Genomic DNA, 26,046 nt, shown 5'->3' on the forward strand with positions numbered 1-26,046 from the left:
TTTGCCACAATAAAACTCAGTTATGCGGGGCTGGAGCGATAGCACAGCGGGTAGGGCGTTTGCCTTGCGTGCAGCCAACATGGCCAACACAGGTTAGGTTCCCAGCATCCCATATGGTCCCCCGAGCACCGCCAGGAGCAATTCCTGAGTGCATGAGCCAGGAGTAACCCCTGAGCATCGCTGGGTGTGATCCAAAAAGCAAAAAAAAAAAAAAAAAACCTCAGTTATGCTTAAAAATTAACAATTAAGGCAGTGAGTGTATAGTATATTTGAAAATATCCTGGACATTTCTGAAATGCTTATGCAGAAATGAATCTCATCTAAAATAAAAATAATTATTTTTTGTTTTTATAAAATATAGATAATCTAATATGGTGTGATATAGATAATATAGTAACATAAAATAAGAAGTTTACCAACCCAGCCTTTCTCCCAACAATATATTTACTTTAGATAATTTTCTCTTTTGTGGGGGCAGATACAGAAATAAGTCACCTTTGTTCCCCACCAGAAATGTCGCGCTTCCGTTCTAACACAAATTTTATGTGTGTGTCTCCCTCCTTAGTAATGGTTTTGCATAGGCATGTAATGGAGCAGAGATGCATGCTTTGCTGCATTTGCTGCACTGGACAGCTGAGAGTATGACACCACTACTTTCGTCATCACAGTTAGACTGAGTTAAGAATTGCTGTTTAAAGGATGGGAGATTTAACACCCAAAGTTAGTAGAGATAAGGACCAGGAGAATTGCTCCACGGCTTGGAAGCCAGCCTCACATGCTGGGGGAAAAGGGAGCTCAGATAGAGAAGGGACCATCAAGTAAAGGATGCTTGGAGGACCCACTCAGGATGGGAGGTGTGTGCTGAAAGTAGACTATGGTCCAAACATGATGACCACTTAGTACCACTTAATACCTGCATTGCAGACCACAACACCTAAAGGGGGCGGGAGAGAGAGAGAAAGAGTGTGTGTGTGTGTGTGTGTGTGTGTGTGTGTGTGTGTGTGTGTGTGTGTGCATTGTTGGAGAATGGGCACTGGTGGAGGGATGGGTAATCCATCATTGTATGACTGAAACATAAGAACAAAAGTTCGTGAGTCTGTAACTGTACCTCACAGTGGTTCATTTAAAAAAATTTTTTTTTTTAAATTTTGTAGCATCTTGCTGGTTGATTTGAGGTTCATTTTTCTGGAAGAATTGGAAAACAAACAGAAAATGTGACTGAAATTTCCTTTTATTCACAGAAAGTTATGCTTTTCAAGTATTAAGTTATACATGCAACAAACATGGCAATTAATAACTGTTTTAAATTATATTTTATTTTAAGAACTAAGGCCAGAGAGAGAGAGTACAGTGGTGTAGGTACTTCCCTTACATGTGATCCACACTGGTTCATTTCCTGGTACCACATTTGGTCCCCCAAGCAGTGCTAGGAATGATCCTTGAGCAACAAGTCAGGAGTAAATCCTGAGTACAATCAGAGTGACCCCAACTTTCGCGCCCCCCCACTCCCCCACGCACACACACAAAATATGTGTGTAAGGTAGCACTGTAGCACTGTCCTCCTGTTGTTCATTGATTTGCTCGAGCGGGCACCAGTAATGTCTCTGTTGTGAGACTTGTTACTGTTTTTGGCATGTCGAATATGCCACGGGGAGCTTACCAGGCTCTGCCATGTGGGCGGGATACTCTTGGTAGCTTGCTGGGCTCTCTGAGATATGTGTAAGATACCAGATTCAACCATTACAATTCTTTAATAGCTGTTTTTATTAAATCTTAATAAGTCAACAGGTTGGCAGTGCCGTGTATCATTCCTTTATTGTAAATTCAGAGTGGAGAGTCAGAGTGGCCATGAAAAGGCAAAGGAATCTAGCTCTGTGTTTAAACAGCTTGTGGGGGGGGGGGGGCAGAATTGGACCATTTCCAGTGGTGCTCAGGGGCTGTTCCTGGCTCAGGTGTGTCTCCTGACAATGCTCAGAGATGCAGAGATGGAACCTTGTCAACCAGAAGTAGCTACTTTTCCTGACCTCCTTTTGGGCTTGAAAAGTTTTTTAAGTTTGCAGTTGTTGAGCATCACTTTGAAACAAGAAAAGAGAGATTAAAAGAAAAGGAGAGGGCCAGGAATGTTGCCGAGGTGGTAGATGGAAGCCCTGGGTTCAGTCCCTGGCACCACACGGCCCCTGATCTGGGTGTGGCCCCACAATAGAAATTCTTCCATTTCTTCTAACACTTGGGCCTGACTGTGTGTGTTTCTGTTATACCTGGTTCCCAGGAGGAACCCAGAAACCGTGGTACTAGGATCTGAGTCTCCTGTTCCCTTCCTTGGATTTTAGAGGAATCCAAGATATCTCTGGTAGCTTGTGATCTAGGGAGGATGAGCTGGAGGTTGGGGGTGGAGGACGGGAAATCACTTTACATTTCAGTGAAATCACTGGGGACTACCAGTTTACATCTTAACTTAGACTCACACGTAGCTGAGTAATTTAACAGCTTGACTCAAGAGAAGTGATCTGTTACCCATCAAGCGCTATGGTATCTACTTGACAGATTTTTATAAACTAATAGAAAAATATTGTTCTTGTGAAACGTGCCATAAGAAGGATGAGACTGGCATTTGTATACACAAGCTCCTGTCTTCTTGCACCTTCCTGAATGACAGGAATGCCAACAGCTTTTCTTTTCAGTGTGATAGTGTCAGATAAAACAATGTCAGCATTTTGGTTGACTCATTTTGCAGGACCTAAACATTGTAGAAGTATTTGAAGAGGTAAGTTGAAAAGCATTGCCAAGTGTACAGAGTAGCTTAGCATTATTCTATTTTTTATTTTTTATTCCGTTTTTAGTTTTTTATTCTACCCTCAGCTCTAAATCGCCGAGAGTAGCAGTCCTTAATATTAGAGCTAACCAGTCTTCCTGCTCTGTGTCCTATCTTTCCGTAATTTCATCAGAAACATCACTTTACCCTTTCTGATTCTTTGGAATAGACGGATTTCTTCATTTTGCTGTTGGAGTTAAAAATAGTGTTCTGTGTTTCCTGTAATCAAGTACCCTGTCAGTATTAATCACTTTGTTCTAACTGCCACAAACCTAGAGTTTCACTGGGTCCATCATATGTCTTCCAGGAATTAAAAAATTAGTATTTTTTAGTCCTAATCCAAAAGTAGCACCTGTAAATTTGTCTTTTTTTAATCAGAATTTACCAAGCAGTAGAATAATAAGCCTAGAAATTTAAGCATAGTAATAATAATAAGCATAGAAATTTAAAGACATTCTCAAAGGAGCAATGTATGAGACTTAATATTTTATACATTTTGCTCTGTAGTGCCATTACAATAAAAATTCTTAATTTGATTTTCTTTTTGCTAAATTCAAGGATTATTATTATGATCTAGCTAACCTTTTTTTGAGAAGAGAAATTGGGACACATAGTTTATGGGTTAGTATATAGTCCATATTTGTTAATTAAATTGTTTTCATTTTGACAGTTGATCAGTAAAGCAAAGTTAGATAACCTCAGGTATACCCAGTTATATAGAAGAACATAAAAGATGATGGAGGTCACAGCCAAGCCTGGCTGGGAAAAGTGATTAAGTAAATGTTGCTGAAGTAACTGGTTTACTTTTAAAAAGGAAAAAGATCTATTTTGATTCTCTTTTTATAAAAGCAAAGTAAAAAAGTAGATGTAAATAGAATGTGCATTTATAAAAACAAAAGAGAATACTGTAAGTTTTTGAAATATTGGCAATCACAAAGAAAAAGACCATAGTTATAAAAAAATATTCAGGGCCAAAGAGATAGTACAATAGGTAGGTCACTTCCTTGCATGTGACTGGCCTTGTTTTAATCCCCAGCACTCTGTGGTCCTCTGAGTTCCACGAGGAATGATCCCTGTGTACAGAGCCAGTTTATGTGCTGCTGAAACAAGAATTGAACACAGAGCGAGGAATAAGCGCTGAGTACCACCTGGTGTGACCCTCACCAAAAACAATTCAGAACTTCTGTGTAAAAACTGTACTCAATATAGATGAAATCAGCAAGTAGTCGCTAAAAATATGACAAAGAATTAATAGCTAAATCTGTTGCAGATATATACAAATATATAAAAACACTAAAATCCTATAGCCAGCAGAAAAATCAGAGAAGAGTAGGTATTAAGAGTTAATAAGCATTTAAAATTATTTAATTTTTAAAATTCTATTCTTACCTCAGTATTTCAGAATGTAATTGGCTAGGATTAATAAAATAGTTTCTGTTGTATACTGATGGAGGGAACATAAATTGGGGCAAGCTACTTAGAAATAGGAACATTATGCTCCTAGAGCTTTAGATGCTTATGCCTTTTTTGTCAGTTGCTTGACTTCTAGAAAACCATCTGAAGGAAATAATTATAGGGCCAGAGAGATGTACTGTAGTAGAACTTGGATATGGTAAACCCAGTTTCAATCTTGCAAACCTTTTTGGTCTCTGAGCCTGCTTAGAGTGATCCCTGAGCTCAGAGCAGGAGTAAGCCCTGAACATAGCTGGTGTTACCCAGAAACCAAATTAATTAATTAATTAAAGGGGGAGGAGGAAGAGGAGGGAATAAGAATAAGGAATCTCACAGTGATTTAATAAAAAGGTTAAGAAAATTTATCAAATGTAATATTGCTATTAAAGTCATAATAGTCTATTAAATGTCAGAAAACATGGTTATTTTATAGTTATTAAATTGATTACATCATTTAGGATTAAAAATAATAAATATTGACATGTAAGTCTTAAAAAAATTCAAGCTGCACATGGACGGTGTTTGCAATTACACGTATAAGATAAACTATATACATATATTTGTGCTAAATTTTTTTGTTTATAGAGCACAATGAAGATGGAAGGATAAGAATGCTTTCCCCTAGAGTCTAAGAGTTGAATTGAAGCAATCAGTGCTTTTTGAGCTACCTATTACCAAGTTGGGTTCACATAGGGTGTCCACCAAATATAAAGGTGATATAGTTGAAAATCCTATCAAATCTGATACAGATTCAAGCCTGTTCTATATTTTTATAGAAAAATAATGGGAAAAGGTGTAGAGGATAGTAGCGCAAAGACCAGTATAAAGTAAAGTAAAGTAAAGGCCCTCCCGTTGTTCATCGATTTGCTCGAGCGGGCCCAGTAACATCTCCATTGGAGACTTTGTTGTTACTGTGTTTGTCATATTGAATACATCACGGGTATCTTGCCAGGCTCTGGCGTGCGGGCGAGATTCTCTAGGTAGCTTGCGGGGCTCTCTGAGAGGGACGGAGGAATCGAACTCGGGTCGGCCATGTTGGCTGCGTGCAAGGCCAACGCCCTACCGCTGTGCTATCGCTCCTGCCCAGTATAAAGTATCTTATATGTTTTTTGTCCTGTGTCAGAGAGGAAACGAAGGGACACTAGAACACAAATGGCAGGCAAACATGAAATAACAGTCAGTGTGAACATCACGATGCAAAAATAAATGCAAACTGTAGATCGAAAATAAGAATATTTAAATGTACTTTACCAGTGTTCATTTGTCTCATGAAAATATAAGTATTTACCTTAAAAAGAATAAAAAGTATTGAAATATTCTCACGATTTTCATAATTTAAAAATATTGGGATCTTGGAAACGTTATGGTCAGGGATTAATTGAATGAAGACCAATACAATTGTCAATTGAATATTATGTAGTCATTAAACTTTCATGTTTTCAAGTAAGTAATACTTAATGTTGTGGAAATGCTCATGCAATAATGTTCGGTTTAAAAGGAGAGATCCTTTACGTTAAAAGAGAAGTGACTCTTCTCTGACAGACTTTGTCTATTCCACTCCTAACTGGGCCTCTTTTCTCAGGATCTATCCTAGCCAAATATCTCAGTTACATTTACCACACAGTTTCCTTTGTGAAGGTGCAGTACGGGAGGAAATAATTCTCTGCTGTGTGTTGTATTTTTCAAGTACAAATTTTAAAATAAAAAAAAAAATCAGCTATGATGTTACAAAAAAAAAATAAAAGGAGAGATTCCCTCCCCCCCCCCCCAAAAATGGGAGAGCTACGAAAGAAAAACAAAAAATGAGAGCTACAAAGCAGTGGCAATAGTACTATTATCCTAATTGTATATTTCTTTATGTATATAAAGGAAAATGAAATTAACCAGAATATTAACAGTAATTATCATAGAGTTGGTAGAATTAGAGACATTTAAATTTCCCTCTTGATATCAGTTCATGGCTTTTGTTTATATACAGTAAATATCTGTTCCTGTGATCAGAATAAATAAGAGTAAAGTACATTTCCTTACTATCTCTATTTTGAATTTGAAGTAGATCAAGAGTGAACATGAAGAAAATTTGAAAAGTGTCAGGTTTCATTGAATAGATAAACAAATCAATCTAGAACTGTGAATAAAATTCCTTTGTCCTCATATCTACAGAATGCTTACAGAATCATTATATCTGTAGCAGAATGAAAGTCTTACTGAGTTCTAAAACAATAAATTTTTTTCAGGATATAAGCCAATAAAATTAGAAATTAACAATAGAGATGTAAAAAGAACTATTTAAAAATTAAGAATGTTTCCAAATCTTAAAGCGAGCTAAGTAAATAAATAAATAACAGACGTTGTTCTAAAGGAGATCAACTTCACACTGAAGTCTATGAACTACAGTCAACGCTGTATTTAGACAATTTTACCTTAAAGTTGACTATGTTGAAGACTCTGGGCCACAGAGAACTGGGGAGAATGCCAGACGCTCAGAGGCCCTGAGCTCAGTTCATCTGGAGAAGCCCCAGGGACTGCTGAGTACTTGCCTGGGAGACCAAATAAATTGATTGAGTAATAAAACAGTAACATAAACCTGTTGACCTAAGTAGCCCATGTAAGCCATAAAATAGTGAATAAAATAAGCCATATATAATTGGAAGAGAGAATTCTAAAAATAAATTGTTTTTGAAATTAGAGATATTAATTAGAAGGACAGTAAATAAAAACAAATGCTGAATTTAAGAAAGTATTGATAAAATAGCTCAATCTATGGTGTGACTCATTAAGGAAAAAAAGATAAAAATAAAATGCATATATATTTAGGCATAAGAAAACATGTAAGTACATTTCCCTGCTCTGTGTATGTGTGTGTGTGTGTGCGTGCGTGTGTGTGTATACACATATATATGTGCCTTAATTAAGGCACTGTGATTTACCAAGCTATTCATAGTTGAGTTTCAACATACAGTGCTCAAACATCACCAAAAGGGTTTCTTACAGATTATGAGTTATATAGTTATATTATCACTATTTTTCAGGAAGGAAAGCTCCTTATTTCATTTTACTAAGATAGCTTTTAATGGAAGAATGTTGGCAGTGGATAGCGGTGATATAGAACAATAATATCAGTCCTTTTGTCAACTGTGATGCCTCAGTAATAATTTTTTTAAAAAACAGCATTTTTATTTCAGTTTCATAGAGTACTTAATATAGGCCAGTCAGTTATTTCTCTAAATGCCTTATAAATATTAACTCTACAGCACAGTCTTACGAAGCTGTTAAAGAGATAATGAACTGGAGCACTGTGATCTTGAATAACTTGTCCTGTTTTGTGTAACTTGTATGTGTTTTAGTTGGTATTTAAACCAAATAATTTGGCTGTGGAGCCTGAGCCTTTAACTCTTACTAAACATGTTTTGTTTCCTTTAAAGCAAACCCAGATCAGGGAGCTCTCTTACTGTTCAGCAGCTTTTTGAGTCCTGTTTAACTCAGCAATTTGAAGACTTAAGATTGATTTCCCCCATGCCTGCTAAGATGCCTGTGTAGTGCAGCTTTTCAGGAGGCAGGAGAAGCTAAGGTCCCATGGAAGCAGGAACACAGTTCCGAGGGACTTAGGGGAGAACTGGCAGGGATTTTCCCCTTCCAGGCCTTTTCCCAATAATTCAAAATGCGGTATTGATTTCTGTTGGTTTACAGATGGCCTGTATACTGGAAAATAAGCTGGACTTCTTGAAATGTGGTCCAACTTCACGATATGTCACCGATCTTTCTCTGCTCACTTGGCCTTCAGTTTTGTTATTACAACTTCAGATAAAGCAATAACAAAAAAGATTTGTTGAAGGCTCGACTTTGAAGGAGACCAAATCATGGATAGATTTGAACAGGAAATTCATATAAGAAAAATGAAATTATGCAAAATAAACTTATTAAAAGTAACTCTACCTAATAAGAAGATAGATTAATGCATATTTTTTATATCAGTGTGGCAAAAAATATTGTTTTGGGGCCACACCTGGCAGTGCTCAGGGTTTACTCCTGTCTCTGCACTCAGGAATTATTTCTGGTAGTATGCAGGGACCATATGGGATGTCGGAGATTGAACCCCAGTAGGCTGCATGCAAGGCAGATGTCCTAAAAACTTTACTATCTCTCCGGCCTCACAAAAAATACATTTTAAGGTCAGTAATATCCAGAATTGATCAGATTTGGAGAAATAGCTTTTATGAGCTGTTGAAATGTTTTATACTTCTGGAAGGTGATCTGGAAAAGTTTATTAAGATTGAATACACACAGTCTTTGAGTTACCAGTCTTCCAAGGTTTTATGTTAGTTCATATGTTTATATATGCAAGAATATTTATTACTGTATTATTATCATGGAAACAGAAAATAAGCAGAATACCCTTTTAACATTCTACTACTTGAAAAACTATTTTATGCATTATGTTAACAGCAGCAAGAAGTTCCAATCATGTACTTTGCTCTGGGGAAGATAATTATGATGTACAATAAATATAATCAACAAGTTACTTTAGAGTGCAATAGATACAAAAAACCTCAAATAAATAAAAATATACCCTATATCTATGTGTAGTTTTGTGTAAAGCACAAGGGCGAAAATGTGGGAGTGGGATACATATGAGTGTTTCTTCAAAGCTGAGTTTGAGACTGTAAATAAGTACTGATCTTTCCCTTATTGATTTGGTAATGTCTGACCTATTACAGTGAGTATTAGAAACAGTTTGGTGTAAAGAGAAAAGAGAAGCTTCCCATTAAGAGCATGAGCAAGCTAATAACTCACAATTCTTTTGCAATATTATACGCAGTGAAGTTCTAGTTAATGAATGCAATAAGACAAGAAAGGGAAATAAAGGGAGATTGATTGTTTAGGGAAAAAAACCTTGTTTTTCTTTATGTATAACATGATCGTCTATGAATATTGTCCAAAAGACTTGCAGAAACTCCTGCAGCTAATAAGTGACTGTATTATGGTTACAGAGCACAAGGGTAGTATATAGATGTCATGTACTTTCCTTACACCTCTGATCTAGTGAAGTTGAAATACAGAAATCAGTACTGTTTACATTACCACCACCATCACCATCCCCAATCATAATACCTATGATCTCTACATAAGAAGAATTACACAGCATTGATGAACGGAATCAAAGAGCAGTTAAATAACTGAAGAGATACTCCATGATTGTGGACAAGAAGATTCAGAATTGGGGCTGGAGAGATAGAATAGCAGATAGGGCTTTTGCCCTTGCATGCAGCTGACCTGGGTTCGATCCTCGGCATCTCATATGGTCCCCCGAGCACCTCAGAAGCAATTCCTGAGTGCAGAGCCAGGAGTAACCTCTGAGCATCTCTAGGTGTGACCTAAAAAAGCAAAAATAAAATAGAATAAAAGCACCTTTAAAAAAAAAAAGGGAAGATTCAGAATTGTTAAGGTATCGGTTCTTCCCAATTTAATTTATAGACATCTTTATGAGAAGTCAAGAGATCAGAATAGTCAACACAGTATTTAAAAAGAAGAAAAAGATGGAAGTCTGACACTACAATTATAAAACTTCAGTCATCAAGACAGTCTGCTCTGAGCAAAAGAATAGGCATTATATCAGTGCAACACAATAGAGAGCTCAGAAATAGGTTGACATTACTATAGTTAGCTGGTCTTTGGCAAAGTAGTAAAGAGATTGCAGTGATAAAAAGAAACTTTTAACAATGTTGCCTTTAGAGCTTCTCATCCACTTAAGAAAAAAACAAACGTAGATGCAGACATTAGTGTTGGTGCTAAGCCAGAACATTAGGACGAGCCTCTGGACGCTGCCCTGCAAGCAGGAAGCAGAACCGAGGCCCCACTTTTACATTAAGTGGGCAAGCTAAAACTTATGAGTCTGGATGATCTGGAGAAGTACAGCATGCTCTCATATGCCCGCCTGGTCATACGTTATCTTGGCAGCACAAGGCAGCAGTTTCCCCCTCTCTTACACATCCTTAATCTGATTTGACCTTCAAGTATCCGTATGAGCCTTCTCTTTTCCCTGTGTATCACCGACCTCAAGAATGTGGGGTATGTGATCTGTAGAGCCTATGTGTCCAGCTCTATATCTTCCTCTGACCTTTTAATCATGACAACATAGCTTTGGCAAGACAATGTGTACCCTGATGTTCTTTTGACAAATGCTTATCCTATAACTGTTTGTATTGTTAGTTTCTTTGATAGTCTACTCTTCCTCTCATCCTGGTAAAATCTTTATTAGTTTTTAGTAAATAAGTAGTTTATTTTATCATGTGCTAGAGCTATAGCACGACGGGTAGGGCATTTGTCTTGCATGCAGCCAACCCAGCCGACCAGAATTTGATTCCTCCGCCTTCGATTCCTCTGCTCATCTCGGAGAGCCCGGCAAGCTACCGAGAGTATTCAGCCTGCACGTCAAAGCCTGGCAAGCTCCCCGTGACGTATTTGATATGCCAAACACAGTAACAAGTCTCACAATGTGAGTTACTGGGCCCGCTTGAGCAAATTGATGAACAACGGGAGGACGGTGACGGTGATGGTGAAAGTCAATCGGATGTGACTGATAAAAAATAGAATAGAAGGAGGCCTCTGGCAGTTTGCCTGGAGCCAGATCGAGCCTTGGCCCTCCATGCTCTCCGCATTCCTTTCCCGTGTCTTGTCTCTGCGCCTCCAGACCAATTGATCCGTCACTTCATGCAACACATTGGAGCCTCACAAAACTCAACTCAAAGAACATCATAGACCTAAGTATAAGTGGTGGGTTTGGAAGATGAATTTTTAGATACAGCACCGAAGGTCAGTCTCCAAAACCAAAAATTAATAAGCTTTCCAATTAATACACCATTCATTAAATTAATGTTTTCGATTCTTAAAAAAAAAGTTGCGAGTCAGGAATGTTGCTCAGCAGTTGAGCCTTGTTGCATGTGTGAGGTTCTGGGTTCAGTTCTGGGTTAGGAACACGCTGGAAACAGACCCCACTGAAAGGGCAGTAAAAAGACAAATTACAGACCTGGAGAAAATACTTGCAATGGACATCTCATGAGGGACTTTTCCAGAAGATATAAAGAACTATTAAAACTCAACAGTACAACCAACAGTCTTGATTTAAAATGTGTCAAAGTCCTTCACACATTTTATGTGTGGCAAACATAGGAAAAGATGCTCTTTGAGTATGCCATCAGGGGAAAAAAAATTAAAGAATGGCAGTACCACTACATATATATTTCAATTTCCATTATCCATAAAATTCACAGCAGCTGTTTGCAATGGGTGAGTGCACTAAGGCACCTGCCTTGCCAACCTGAGACTGTGACTTTGATCCCCGTGTTGGTTGCATATGCCCTTCACAGATCCTTGTGAAGGGTTCTGCTCTCTGTGACCCCCAAGCACTGCACACTGTGAGTGGTCTCCAGCAAACGGCCAGGGAGCACAACTGCTTTGTGACAATCACCAAGTGTGTGCAAACATCACAACTCGATGAGTGTGATTCCCGTCACACACCTCCCCGTCACCCCCATCCCTTCTGCAATGCAAGAACATGTTCTATCGCCACAAAAGGGTCTGGGCACATGGGTTGCAGTATGGCGTCTGCCTGATGTGTGACCTCTAGGGATCACCATAACAAGTGTGTGGTTCCCCTGGCCGTTGCACCAGCAGCAGCAAGAGGTGGGAAAGGGAAAGGAAAGCACCCAGTGTGGGTGGGATGTGGAAGAGTGCCCCTCCCCACCCAGTGACCCTGGAGTGCAGAGTGCCTCAGCCAGCCACTTGGAAGACAGTTGGGCAGTTTGTTGCAGAGCGAACATGAATTTTCTTTTAACCATACAATCCAGTAGTTGGGTTTCTGAATATTTACTCAGAGGTGCTGAAAACGTATGTTCACACACCTGTACACAGATGTTTAAAGCAGCTCAGTTGATAATTGCCGAAACTTGAAAGTGAACAAGATGTTCTTCAACATTGTTTAACTGGTACTTCCAGACAATGAAATATCGTTCAGTGCTAAAAAGAAACGAGCAATCAAGCCTTAAACAAAACATGAAGTAATTTTAAAGGAGATTGCTAAATGAGAAATTTAGTGATCCGAAAAGTCTGAATACTGTATGATTCAAACTATTAAAAAAATTATATAAAGATGAGACTTTGGAGATGGTAAAAGATCCATAGTGCCAGGCGTTAGGCAGGGGTAGATGAGTGGGTGGGGCACTGACGGTGTTAGGACAATGGAAATGTTGTCTATGGTATTGCAATGATGGGGCCCATTTGTGTACATGTATGTGAATACCTATAGAATCCTAATGTGCTCACCTAAGTTTATATGTTGTAGCAAAGGAAACGCATTGATGCCCGTCTTCATAATGGGGGAATGGGGATAGCGTTGTGTGTCTACTTTCCTTACAGTTTTGCTGTGAATCTCAGAAGGTTCCAAAAATGAAAAAAAAATTAAAAAGCAAGTGATAGATATGTAGACAGTTGGGTGGAAAGAAGACAGAAAGATGAATATACTAATTTAAACACTATGTGGCTTTGATTTGATTTCTTCTGTTCGTTTTGTTTCGGACTCAGGCTTCTCAATACTCTGTCCTCAGGGTACCATCTGGTCCCAGCGATCAAATCCAGGGCTCCTGCATTCAAAGCATGTGCTATAGCCCATGGAGCTCTCTTTCCAGGTTGAGCTTTGGTCCATGCTACTGAAATATTCTGAGCTGCAGCCAAAATTTTATAGTACATTATTTATGTTGACAGATAAAATCTTCTAATAGAAAGTAATTTTGGAGTATATCATTTAGTAAAAATAATATCCTCTGGTACAAGATGGATATATGGTTACAGATACAGAAAAATATTTACAGAATTTATTTAATATGATACTGATTAAGAAAATTAGGTGTGAAATAAATATTCAAGAATAATGACAATTATAATATCGAATGTAACCAAAGTAGAGAGAGAGTATGGGGGAAATTGTCTTGCCACACAGGCAGGGGAAGGGTTTGAATGGGAGTGTGTGTGGGAGGGAATACTAGGGATTTTGGTGGTGGAAAGTGTGCACTGGTGAAAGGATGGGTGTTTGATTATTGTATGACCAAGGCTCAAACATGAAAGCTTTCTAACTGTATCTCAGGGTGAATAAAAAAAGGGGGAAAATAATAATAAAAAGAAAGAATAATGACAATTATAATATATCCATACAGTCATTTAAGAGAATGAAGTTGATAAGACTGTATTTATTTGGATTAATAAACATGATTTGTTGAAGGTAAAGAAAGTATTATTAGATAACATTAATGTTTTAAATACTATTAATAATTTATATATTAAATATCTTGATATAAGAAATTTTAATATTTATTTCTTGCATTTTTAGAATAGTATATTATTTCTTTGATCAGAATATAATGAAAATGATGACAAGAGTTTCAAATTTTTCATATTTTCCCCTTATGCGCAAAAAAAATGAACACTAAATTAAGTTTTGCCATTTAGTCATCTATTAATTGTATTCTGCATATGTGTGCATGTGTGTGTTAATTCTAAATGTGTATATTCATCAATCCATTTTATATTTTACCTGTGTTCTAAAGGGAATTGAAGTATTAAAAGTAACATGAACTCAGAACATTAGTCTCGTGTGTGTGTGTGTGTGTGTGAGTGTGTGTGCGTGTGTACATGTGGTATGTTTGGAACAGTGCTCTTTTGTTTGAGACCAGGATGGTAGAGAGTAGTTAAACATAGATATGTTTGTTTAAGTCACACTGCATGCTTTTATGGAAGCGTCACTCCTACTTCTTTAAAAATTAGGTTGCTCCTTTCATTTATGAGTCTAACTCATCCAGAGTAAGAACTGGATATAGTGCCACTCTTTGAAGGACCAATGATAGAAATTTAAAAAGTGACTATGAACAATGATATTTCTGAGAAATTCATGGGGAAGACACTCCATCTGTAGACAAGTGTCTTATGGGAGGACTGAGTATAAAAGTGAATGTGCTTTGTAATCTTGCATGTCCCCTCACAACACCTTTGTGATGTTTATCACAGAAACAATTAACTATCACCTCTTAAAAAATTACACAGATTATGTGAACTCAGTAAATAACCCAGATAGTAGGTAAAGAATTTATATTTGTTCTACCCACCCAACCATTCTTTAAGTCATCAAAGAAAGATGCTAGAAGCCTCCAAATGTTTTGAAAAGATCCATTGTTCTGCTTTTATGCTCAGATCAGTTTATTGTACTTTGTATCTTTCCTTATGTTTGACAATTTACTGTTTAAGAGTGTGTGAATAGTTTGCATCTAAAAGATGCCAAAGGATGCTGAGCCTGACAAGGGCTTATAAATGCTTGATTGATACCTCCATATGGGTCATTGTGTGTGTGTGTGTGTGTGTGTGTGTGTGTGTGTGTGTGTGTGTGTGTGTTGGGGAAGTATGTTAATGCACACACACAACCACTCACCTTTTATACATCTTCAAAAGCATATATATAATGTGTTTCAGAGACAATTTTTTTTTTTTTGCTTTTTGGGTCACACCTGGCAATGCTCAGGGGTTACTCCTGGCTCAGCACTCAGGAACTACTCCTGGCGGTGCTCAGGGGACCATATGGGATGCTAGGAATCGAACCCGGGTTGGGCGCGCACAAGGCAAACGCCCTACCCGCTGTGCTATCACTCCAGCCCCTCAGAGACAAATTTTTTAAAACCAAATTTGACATTCCAGTAAATCTTGGAGATGCCATTCACACGTTCATTTGTCTTAAGAACACTTGGTGTCCTAAGAACACAGGAATGAATCAGCAAGCTTTAGCCCTGAGAAGGTTATAGTAAGAGGAAATAAATTTCAGGTATAAGAAATAGAATTTCTAAGCTATCTAACTTCTCTAGTAAAGAGTTGCCATCCATTTGTTCACTGGCAAGAAGCTTTACAAGTTTTTGACTTGTGGTACCACTGAGAAAAATAGAACTTGGCTCCCTTTGTCTTCAGAATTGGCCAGTCTCAGGGCTGTGGAGATGGCTCCCCAGACTGGAGTGCAGGGTCTGTGTGCAGGATCCTCAGGGTCCATTCCTGGCATCTCAGGGTTCCCCCAGGCACTGCTAGGAGTGACATCCAAGTAGCTGCTCAGCACAGCTCCATATGCCCAAACACCCCCCTAGACTGACCCTTGTCAAGTGTCTCAACCTGACCCAGTTGTTTCTCAGCTACACTCCCCCCTTCCCCCTGCCAAAACAAAAAACAAAACCGAAAACTTCAGCTCAAAGGTAAAACATGTAATCTTTATTAGATCATGTTGATGATGGCTACTTTTGAAAAGGCATAAAGGTAGATTGAGTTGAATAGTGAAATCTCAGCGTTATGTGTAACTCTGTCATGGTTGTTTGCTTTATGAAATCTGTTTACCAAAATAAAAGTGTTCACTTAAGAATTTCCTTTGTACCTACTAGTTTTCTTTGCTTTTGCAGGAATTCATTTTATCAGAGGATTATAACAAGATGACTCCTGCGAAAAATTATCAAGGTAAGAATAAAAGCAGTGTTTTCTTTTACGTGGTCTTTGAAATGCTTGTTAATGACATCTACTGTCATAGAAGAAGACTTCACTTAAGAAAACTCTAAGTCAATACTAAATGAAATGAAATAAGATACTGGGAAATAAAAAAGAAATATTGTCATGGGTTGGAAGGATTAATATTGTCAAGAAGACTATCTTGCCCAAAACATTGTACATACTCAGTGTCCCTATAAAAATACCCATGACTTTGTTTTGTTTTGTTTGGGGGCCACACCTGGCTGTGCTCAGGGGTCACTCCTGGTGGGACTCAGGGTATCCTGTGGTGCCAGGGATCGAGTCCAGGTCAGCCATGTGTAAGACAAGCACCCTGCTTGTTATTGTACCTCTCTTGCCCCTACCCATGCCATTTTTAAAAGACACAAATAAAACACTGTTGTAATTTTATATGGAGTAATAAACTCCTCAAATTATTCGATACAATCGTAGGGGAAAAAAGAAGATGGGAGACTTCTCTCTCCCCAAATTCAAACTATACTGTAAAACTGCTGTATTAAAAACTGTGGTATGGGAATAAGGACAGATTTTCAGACCAGTGGAATAGAATTGAGAGTGCAGTGACAGATCCCCAGATATAAGGACAGTTAATCTGTGATAAAGGAGCAAAAAGTATGAAGTGGAGCAGGGAAAGCCTCTTCAGCAAATGGTACTGAAAAACTGGTCAGGCATATGCAAAAAATAAAGAATTCAGATCCCTTTCTAATACCATGCATGAAAATTAATTTAAAAATAGCTTAAAGAGGGGACAGAGAAATAATACAGGGGTAGTATGTTTGCCTTGCATGTGACCACCAACTCAGATTTGATCCCTGACACCCCAAGAATGATTCCTGAGTGCAGAGCCAGGAGTAAGTCCTCAGCACCTCTAGGTGTGGCCAACACCCTCCCTTTCCCCAATGGCATAAAGACCTTGATATTAGACTTGAACCCATAGAGTATATTGAGGAACACAGATAAAACACCTCATTACATGAAATCTAGAGGCACCGTCAGTGATTTTATGCCTTTGGCCAATCAGACAGAGCAAAGATAACCAAATAGGACTACATCAAACAGTGGAGCTTCTGCGCCTCAAAGGAAGTAGTGACCAGAATAGATATACCACAGACTGGAAGAGAATATTTTCCCACCACTCATCTGATGTAAAACTTTACAAGAAAAAGAACAGATAACGCCATCAAAAAATGGGGGCAGGAAATTAGCAGAAACTTCCATGAAGACATACAGATAGCCAAAAAGTACATGAAAACAGTGCTCTGCATCACACATCATCAGGGAAATACAAATCAAGACAACAGAGAGGTACCATCCCATACCTCTGAGACTGGCACACAGCACAAAGAGCCAAAATAACCAGTGGGGCCAGAGAGATAGTAGTGCAGGTAAGGCGATCTTTCTTGTGTGTCTTTTATGTGTCTGACCTGTATTCTCTGGCACCCCATATGGTCCCCGAGCCCTACTGGGAGTAAGCCCTGAGCACAGCTGGTATGAAACAAACAAACAAACAAACAAACAAACAAAACTAAAATTAGAAAAAGAATAAAAGACAACCACTGTTGGAATGAATATGGGGGAAAAGGGAACCTCGTTCATGCTGGTAGGACTGTTCACTGGTCTCGCCTTCTGGGGCAAGTCTCAAAAATCTAGGAATTAAACTTCCATATGACCCAACAATTCCACTTCTTGGCATCTACCCCCAGGTTCCCAAAACATTGTTTTGAAAAGACCTTTCACTGCTGCATTATTCACAAAAGCTTAAGTGTTGAACAGGTGTTCAAGAACAGATAGATTAAGAATCTGGGGTACAAATACACAACGTAAGATGACTTGGCTTTACAAAAAGATGAAATTCTTCCGCTTGCTGAATTCTAGCCCTGTGGTTGGAGCTAGAGAAAGCATGCTGAGTGAAGGCCGTCAGAAGCCTAGGGACTGATACAATGATCTTCCTCACATGTGGAGTATAAAGAAAAATTGCAGGGTCCCGGGGAGATAGTACAGTGGGTAGGGTGGTTGCCTTCACATGGCCAACCCAGGTTCGATTCCTGGCCCACATAGGGTCCCCAGGCACCGCCAGGAGTGGTTCCTGAGTGCAGAGCCAGGAGTAAACCTTGAAGGACATCCAGTATTCAGTATTCCCCTGCCCCCTTCCTCCAAAAAATAAAAATATAAAACATTATTGGAGGGGGCGGGGAAAGTGCCCCAAAGCAACAGAAATTGAGAACTGGTCTCTAGGAGGAACTTTACAAAGAAGGGTGATGGTGGTGGAGAGACACTGGGTTGGTGATAGAGGGAATTGGACACTTGTGAGGGTGTGGAGGGTGTGGTGCTGGAATGGTTTTTTGTGCGAAACCCTTTCATTAACAGCTTGATAAACCATGGTGCCTACACAAGGAAAAATGAAATTTGTTTATCACATGGATGGACATGGAGAGTATTATGCTGAGTGAAATGAGTCATGAGAGGTACAGACGTAGAATGATCGCACTCATTTGTGGGATATAAAAAAGCATGGTATGAGACTAACACCCAAAGACAGTAAAAACAGGACCCAGGAAGGCTTGCCATAAGTAGTGGGGGAGGGGGCCTGAGGGCAGTTAGGTCAGAGAAGGCATTGCTGTGACAATGATAGTTGGAAATGGTCTCTCTGGACAAGAACTGAGTGCTGAAAGTAGGTTCAAGGGATTTACATGATAACCTTTCAGTTTTCTGTATTGCAAACCATAAAGCCCAAAAGGAGGAAGGAGAGGGAGAGGGATCAGGACCGTGTGCCTCTGGGGGCAGGAGGGTGGGAAGGTAACTGGGGACATTGGTGGTGGGAAAGGTACACTGGTGAAGAGAGAAAGGCCGGGTGTTGCAACATTGGATGACTGAAACCCAGTCAAGATTCACAAAAACTGCACAAAAGAACAACTCTGTAACTAACAGCGATTCAATAAAAAAATTAACATTTTTTTCAATAATTAAAAATAGGGGTTAGAGCGATAGCACAGCGGGTAGGGTGTTTGCCTTGCATGCGGCCGACCTGGGTTCGATTCCTAGCATCCTGTATGGTCCCCTGAGCACTGCCAAGAGTAATTCTTTGCTCAAGCGGGCCGTCTCCATTTTTTGAGACTTGTTGTTACTGTGTTTGGCATATTGAATACGTCACAGGCAGCTTGCCAGGCTTTGCTGTGCGGGCAAGATACTCTTGGTAGCTTGCTGGGCTCTCTGAGAGGGGCAGAGGAATCGAACCTGGCTCGGCCAGGCTGGCTGCGTGCAAGGCAAACACCTTATCACTGAGCTATGGCTCCAGCCCGCAGTCACTGATCTTCTTCCAAGCCTCAGTTCCCATTCTGGGAACCTGAGTCTACGTAGCCTCCAATTGCCCTGCAGTCTATAGTGTTCCTGAGTGCAAAGCCAGGAGTAACCCCTGAGCATTGCCGGGTATGACCCAAAAAAAGCAAAAATAAATAAATACAATTTAAAAAAATAAAAATAAAACCACAGTGCCTAGAACAAAATTTAAAACTAAAAGTCAGGGGGATTTGAATATAGAAGCTAATGCCCAAAGAAGTGGATGACTTCTGTGACCCTTCTGCTGGTGAAGTTGTTAATCAGAAAAGGCTGTTATGACCCTAATCCTATACCTCTACCTGCCTGGTATAGCACACTGCCTTGAAATACAAGAGCAGGCAGGAGAGGCCACCATTGTCAATGGTCAGCTGCTCTAGGTAGAGCTCATTTAATTTATTTGTTGATTTTATTTTGGAGTCACACCCAGCAATGCTCAGGGATTACTCGGGCTCTGCATTCAGGAATGATTTCTGGAGGTGTGCTGGGTATCATATGGGATGCTGCAGATTGAACCCCGGTCATCCACATGCAAGGCAACTGCCCTACCCACTGTACTATCTGTCCAGCCCCAAGTAGAGTTCATTTTATATTTGGTAAAATGTCCTAAAGGACTCAAGAGTTTGTTTGTCTAATGAAAGGATTTTGGTATTACTGTATCTTCAACATAGTACACGACCATAAACCCTAACTTCTTAAATGATAGTTTGCAGCCCCATGTAGGGTTATGCAGCTTAAAAAATTGTTTTTAAATAAATTTCTTTGTAAATTCTTATCAGTAAATGTTTTATTTGTCTATTTTATATACCTGGGTGGCATAAAAATTTATCAAGTGAAAAGGTACTGTTAGTAGAAAAAGTTGAAGAGCCCTACCATAGGCTATTTCCATAATATAGACCAGGACTAGTGTTGGCAAGAATTTCATCATCCAGACCAATGTCAAGCAGTTGTTAAACTTTAGATGGGCCTTCTAACAAATACTTGGGGGTCATTTCTACTCAATCTCTCTCTCTCTCTCTCTCTCTCTCTCTTGTTCTTACTGTTTTCTTCCTTAAGAAATTTAGTTTATTCAGCCAGGAAGTTGTTTCTTGGTCCCTCCCCAATATCCAGGCCTCTCTTTTTGCCTGTGTATGTGTCACTCACCTCATCTCTCTCTCTCCTGGCCACCTCCAGTGAATGGTAAGCGTGTCTGATCCTACAGCCCTCTGCTCAACTCCAGTGTTCAATGGCCTGGTTTTGTCCCTCTGCTGTAATCGAGCTAGTGTACATTTTCCTAGTCTAAAATCTTACCACCAGGCTCCTTTAGAGCTGTCCCTGAGCGCTTCTCTATTATTCTGGCTTTCCTTAGTCTCTGGCCATGACCATGGCCACGTGGGTGAGACTTCTGTGTTGAGCCCTGCCAGCTTCTTTCATCTCTCTGGGCATAGGTGAGTATTGTAAGGAGAGAGAGAGAGAGAGAGAGAGAGAGAGAGAGAGAGAGAGAGAGAGAGAGAGAGAGAGCGCTTTGTTTTTATGAGGACAAGGCCCATGTGTTTTTATGATACACATGGCCACACTGGTGATACTCAGGGTCTCCTTCTGGCTCTGTGCTGGGAGTTGCTCCTGGAGATTTCCAGAGGACCCGGTGCAGTGTCGGTTGCCAGCCTCCCCTCTGCATGGTCTGGGCAGCCCAGTGAGCCAACATTCTGACCTTCACCCCAACCTCCAGACCGCATTCATCGTCCTTGATCATCCAGCTTCCCTCCAGCCCTCCAGGTACCTCACATCCCATCTGAATTTTAGAAAATTCTAAACACAAATTCTTCATTTCCAGATTTTGAGACTAATTTCCCTAAACATTTATTTTTAATTATTACTTATGATTTAATTATTACTTATGAACATCGACTGTCTTCCAGTAACTAAGGATTCTAACAGTGAGCAAGATGTCTGGTGTCTGCCTATAAGCAGTTTATAATCATGTATAGGATGCAGACGTGTTAATAGGTCATTTGAATGTGTGCTAAATGGTAGAATGTCCCTCTTGTTCTTCGCTCAGCACACTTGAACTACAGAAACTAAGTATAAACGTTCATACACATGGCAGTCTTTCGAGGACTTCAAACAACCACAAAAGTTAGCACTATTCTCTCTTTTCCTTCTTCTTTCTAGCCAAAACATTTTTCATGACCTCTTCTTTTAAAACCTGTTTTGACTTTGGCACATGTTGTACTTTCAGAAACATCTCCCAGAGACTGGAGTGATAGTACAACAGGTAGGGTGCTTCACTTGACTTGCACACGGCTGACCCGGGGCTGACCCGGGTTTGATCCCAGTCTCCCACATGGTCCTCTGAACCCTCCAGCAGTGACTCCTGAGCTCAGAGCTAGTAGTAAGCCCTTAGTACCCAAAACAAAACTTAAAAATAAACAAATAAAAATGTGACACAACATAGTTGTCAATCTTTAAGGCCTGTACTTGATTGGCTGATTCTAAAGTATGGCAAGTTTTGGGTACCACTTCTAACATGAGGTCTGAGGGAGGGACCTGCACCATGCTTGCCCTTTCCTGCCCTCTTTCTTGCTTGTTCTGTTGGAAGCCAACTGCCATCTTGTTGCTGTCTTATGGAGAAGCCCGTGTGGTTGCAGGTCATGTCACCAGCTATGAGAGTTTGGAAGCAGACCCTCTCATGCTTTCAGATGAAAACACAGCCACATCTCACACTTGAACTCATCCAATGAGAGACCATCAGCAAAACTACCTAGCTAAGCTGCACCAAGATTTCAAACCCACAGAATTAAACATCACAGAGTTGGGATATTTTAACATAAGAATAGTTAACATGCATTTGTAATATGTTACATATAAAATCATATCTCCTTTCTTTTTGTACCTCGAACAGAAAGGTGAATGTCTTAGCAGCTACTTTACATTTTAGGCACACACGAGAGTATTCGATATGCCAGACACAGTAACAACAAAGTCTCCAATGGAGATGTTACTGGGCCCGCTCGAGCAAATCGATGATCAACGGGAGGGCCTTTACTTTACTTTACTTTATGGAAATAGTCCATTCAAAACCCTCAAGAGTCTCATTTGAGTTCTCATTAATCTATTCTTTTCAAACTTGTTGCTTTTGGTTTTGTTTTAGTGTACATAATTGCTATTGTATTCTGTTACTTGTCATATTTTAATTCGTCCATCATTTGAGCATATCAAGGTATTTTGAAGTCCTGTCATTTATCCCCACCTAGGTTTGTGTTAAACCGTAAATATATGATCACAGAATAGTATTTTTGTTACTGTTAACTGTTATGATATTAAAAACTTATTGTCCCTGTTAAAAGTTATAATTGATGAATTAAAAGTTATAAATGATGAACTTGTAATTAGAAACTCCTCATTTCTATGCCGTTTTCTTCTTCTGGGGCGGAAAAATTTGTTCCACATCCAACTCTCCTTACGCCTAGCTCTGTGCTCAGCAGACACTTCTGAGTGGTCAATATGCAGTGCCAGGTTTCGAACCTGGGTTGGCCATGTGCAAGGCAAGTGCCTTACCTATTATACTCTCTCTCTGTCCCCATCCTATGCCATTTTTTTATTCTTTTTTAAAAAATTTTTACTTTCTAAGGTATTTCACAATATTTGATTACATTTAATACTCGGATACCAATCCCACCACCATTATACCTTCCCACCACCATGTTTGGGATGTTTCCATCCCAAGCCCCAATCCCTGTTCCAAAGCACAACCAAAATAATATATTTTGTATTGTTTGTTATGAAGAACCCCTAAAAATGCTATAAAAAAGTATTCATAGAGGAAACTGCATGAAGATTGTTCTGCATTGTCAGGGGCCATTGAGACCTTCTTTAGGATATTACTAACTTGTTAAAGGTGATGTGAGCTTTCGTATATTATATATATCTGAAAATATATATGCATATATATATTTCATATATTTCCCTTTATGATTGGTTGCCTACTATTTGAACCCCATCAAATGTGGTGTGGTACTCTTGGAGAATGGGTATGGAGTGTCTTATGATATGTCCAGGAATAGGTTCACTCCTGCGGTAGACCTGTCCAAGCTTGTGGAGAACTGCCTTGAGTGTGGTGGTGGTTGGGTTGTGGAGGTTTTTGGCTGCCAGGGCTGTATCCCTTGGGGTGAGGAGGGCTCTCACCTGCCCCTCTGGGGGGCCCCGAGTGAAACAGCCTGGCGTGGAGTCCAGTAGCATGGCTATGGTGGGCATCATGTTGCTCCCTTCTGGGAGAAAAAGCCATGTGATCTGGATGGGGGCCAATGACGAGATTATCTGACACCAGCAGGAGATGCTATGCCATTTTCTTTGGTTTTTATATGAACCAGTTTAACTGTGTCAAAATATAGCTCTGTCTATTAGGAATTATGAAAAATTGATAGACTTCTGTAAAAATCCTTTTACTGTAAACACCTAGAGACAAAGGAAAATGACAAGTTTTGTTAATATCTTTTTACTATAGTGCTAAATTCATGAGAAGAAGAAAACGAAGATTCCCACATGGCTGAAGCAAAGGGAGAACTAAAACTCAGAGCAATATAAATGTGATCTGACACTGTAGCTGTTCTGGGGCGATAAATACAGCCAGTACTAGCTAGATGCCTTTGTATGAACATTCACTTGGGAACAGAAGATAAAGTCTAGGGCCTGAGTGAAATCAGAAATTTCAGTTGGGGTTTCCATACAAAGCTAACGTCCATAAAGGGCTTTAAATCTATGAAAAAGCAAAAGACTGAACTCTGCCACTCATTGTCCTACAAGACTGCATGAAAATTTATCTATTCATATCAAGTCTGGATACGGAGCAGTGGTATCATGTGGTGAATCAAAATTCCTATTGAAAACTTTTGATCTTTAAAATTCTTGTTAAAGAGCCAGAGAGATAGTACAGTGGGTAGGGCACTTGCCTTGCAGGTAGGTAACTGAACAGGTTCAGTCCCCAGTATCCCAGGTGGTCTCTCCACCAGTAGTGATCCCTAAACAATCCAGGAGTGACCCCTGGGCTTTGTTGGAAACCTAAATAAAATTTTTGTCAGGGTTGCTGATGTAGCCTGGTGCAAGAAAACTTATTTTTATGTCTGTCTAAGGTATGTGATGCTCAGGGGTTACTCCTGGCTCTGCACTCAGGAATTACTCCTGGCAGTGCTCGGGGGACCATATGGATGCTGGGAATTGAGCCTGGGTTGGCTGCGTGCAAGGCAAACGCTCTACCCGCTGTGCTAGTGCTCCAGCCCCCACCTGCAGTTTTCATCATTAAAAAAATGTAGTTATACGAGACAGTATATACCTACTTACTGTCATAATTTTTTCATAGTTCAAGTTATTAGTTTGTACACCTTAGTATTCCTTCTGTGTTAGTAAAAAAGAAAAAGAAAACTTTTGGATTTATACTGCACTTTAGTGTAGCCCAGTGGCGTCTGCTCGCTCCAAGAACACGAAGTGAGACTTGTTGTTACTGTTTTTGGCATATTGAATACGCCACGGGAGCTTGCCAGGCTCTGCCGTGTGGGTAGGATACTCTCGGTACCTTGCCAGGCTCTCCTAGCACGTGACAGGGATGAATGGAGACGTTATTGGTGCCTGCTCGAGCAAATCAGTGAACAACCGGACGACAGTGCTACAGTTCTATTGCATTTTAAAACCAGTTATATAGTGCTAGCCTCTTTTTTTTTTTTTTTTCCTCACGAGGTGGGGTTGGGCTGCACCTACCAGGCTTCAACAGCTATTCCTGGGCTGTGCTCAGGGGTCTGTGGCAGTGCTTGGGGGACCATGAAGTGCGAGGGAAAAATCCTAGGTCTTCCAGGTGCAAAGAATGTGCTCAGCCAGTTGGCCTGTCTCTTTGACCTTTTAAAATAATTTTAAAAGAAAATTGATTATTTGACTGAAAATAAGGACAAGGTTATATAATGTTCATTAGGTTCACAATATAAAAAAATAAATTATCTGACAAAAGTATATTACAAAAGATTAGACAGGAGAAGTAAAAGTATCCTTCAGGCTTTTATATGTAATATAATAATTATATTATATGTATTAACTTCTTATATGTAAGAAGTTACATTTAATATCACTTGAAGGAAGACTATAATAGGTTAAAGATGCATTTTGTTAACCCTAGGGAAAATAACGAATAAAAAAAGTTGAACTAATAAGTCATCCAGAGAGATATAGTGGAACAAAAAAAAGTTTTTTTTGGAAAGGCTGGACTAGTAGGCATTTCTACCAACAGTGAAAGAGTGTCCCTTTTTCTCCACATCCACGCCAGCACTGGTTGCTTTTGTTCTTTTGAATGTGTGCCATTCAAAAGATGATATCTCATTGTTGTTTTGATTTGCATTTCCCTGATGGCTAGTGATGTGGAGCAATTTATCATGTGCCTTTGGCCATTTGTATTTCTTTTTTGAGGAAACTTCTGTTCATTTCTTCTCCCCATTTTTTGATGGGGTTGGAGGTTTTTTTTTCCTTTTACAATCCTCCTAGTATCTTGTATATCCTGGATATTAATTCCTTATCAGATGAGTATTGGGTAAATATTCTTTCCCATTCTGTGGGCTTTTTCTGTATTTTGGTCACTGTCTCTTTTGAGGTGCAGAAGCTTCTTAGTTTGATGTGGTCCCATTTGTTTATGTTTGCTTCCACTTGACTGGTCAGTGCTGTTTCATCCTTAAAGATACTTTTAGCTTCAGTGTCCTGGAGATTTCTGCCTACATTTTCCTCTATGTACCTTATGGATTCATGTCTGATATTGAGGTCTTTAATCCACTTTGGTCTGACTTTTGTGCATGGCATTACACAGAGGTCAGAGTTCATTTTTTTTTTCAGGTAGCTATCCAGTTTTCCCAGCACCA

The 26,046-nt window shown here is 39.5% G+C and overlaps 1 protein-coding gene across 1 annotated transcript in view; it reads left to right on the top strand.

Moving 5' to 3' along the window:
* The window catches only part of WDFY2 (WD repeat and FYVE domain containing 2), a 205,264-nt gene that overhangs the window by 122,217 nt on the left and 57,001 nt on the right, over positions 1-26,046 (top strand). The window contains exon 4 of the mRNA XM_056126109.1: positions 15,742-15,796. Coding sequence (XP_055982084.1) covers positions 15,742-15,796 — 55 coding nt within the window. The remainder of the gene's footprint in view (positions 1-15,741; positions 15,797-26,046) is intronic.

The sequence above is a fragment of the Sorex fumeus genome, unplaced genomic scaffold, assembly GCF_029834395.1.
Source record: "Sorex fumeus unplaced genomic scaffold, SorFum_2.1 ptg000061l, whole genome shotgun sequence".
Taxonomy (NCBI): Eukaryota; Metazoa; Chordata; class Mammalia; order Eulipotyphla; family Soricidae; genus Sorex; species Sorex fumeus.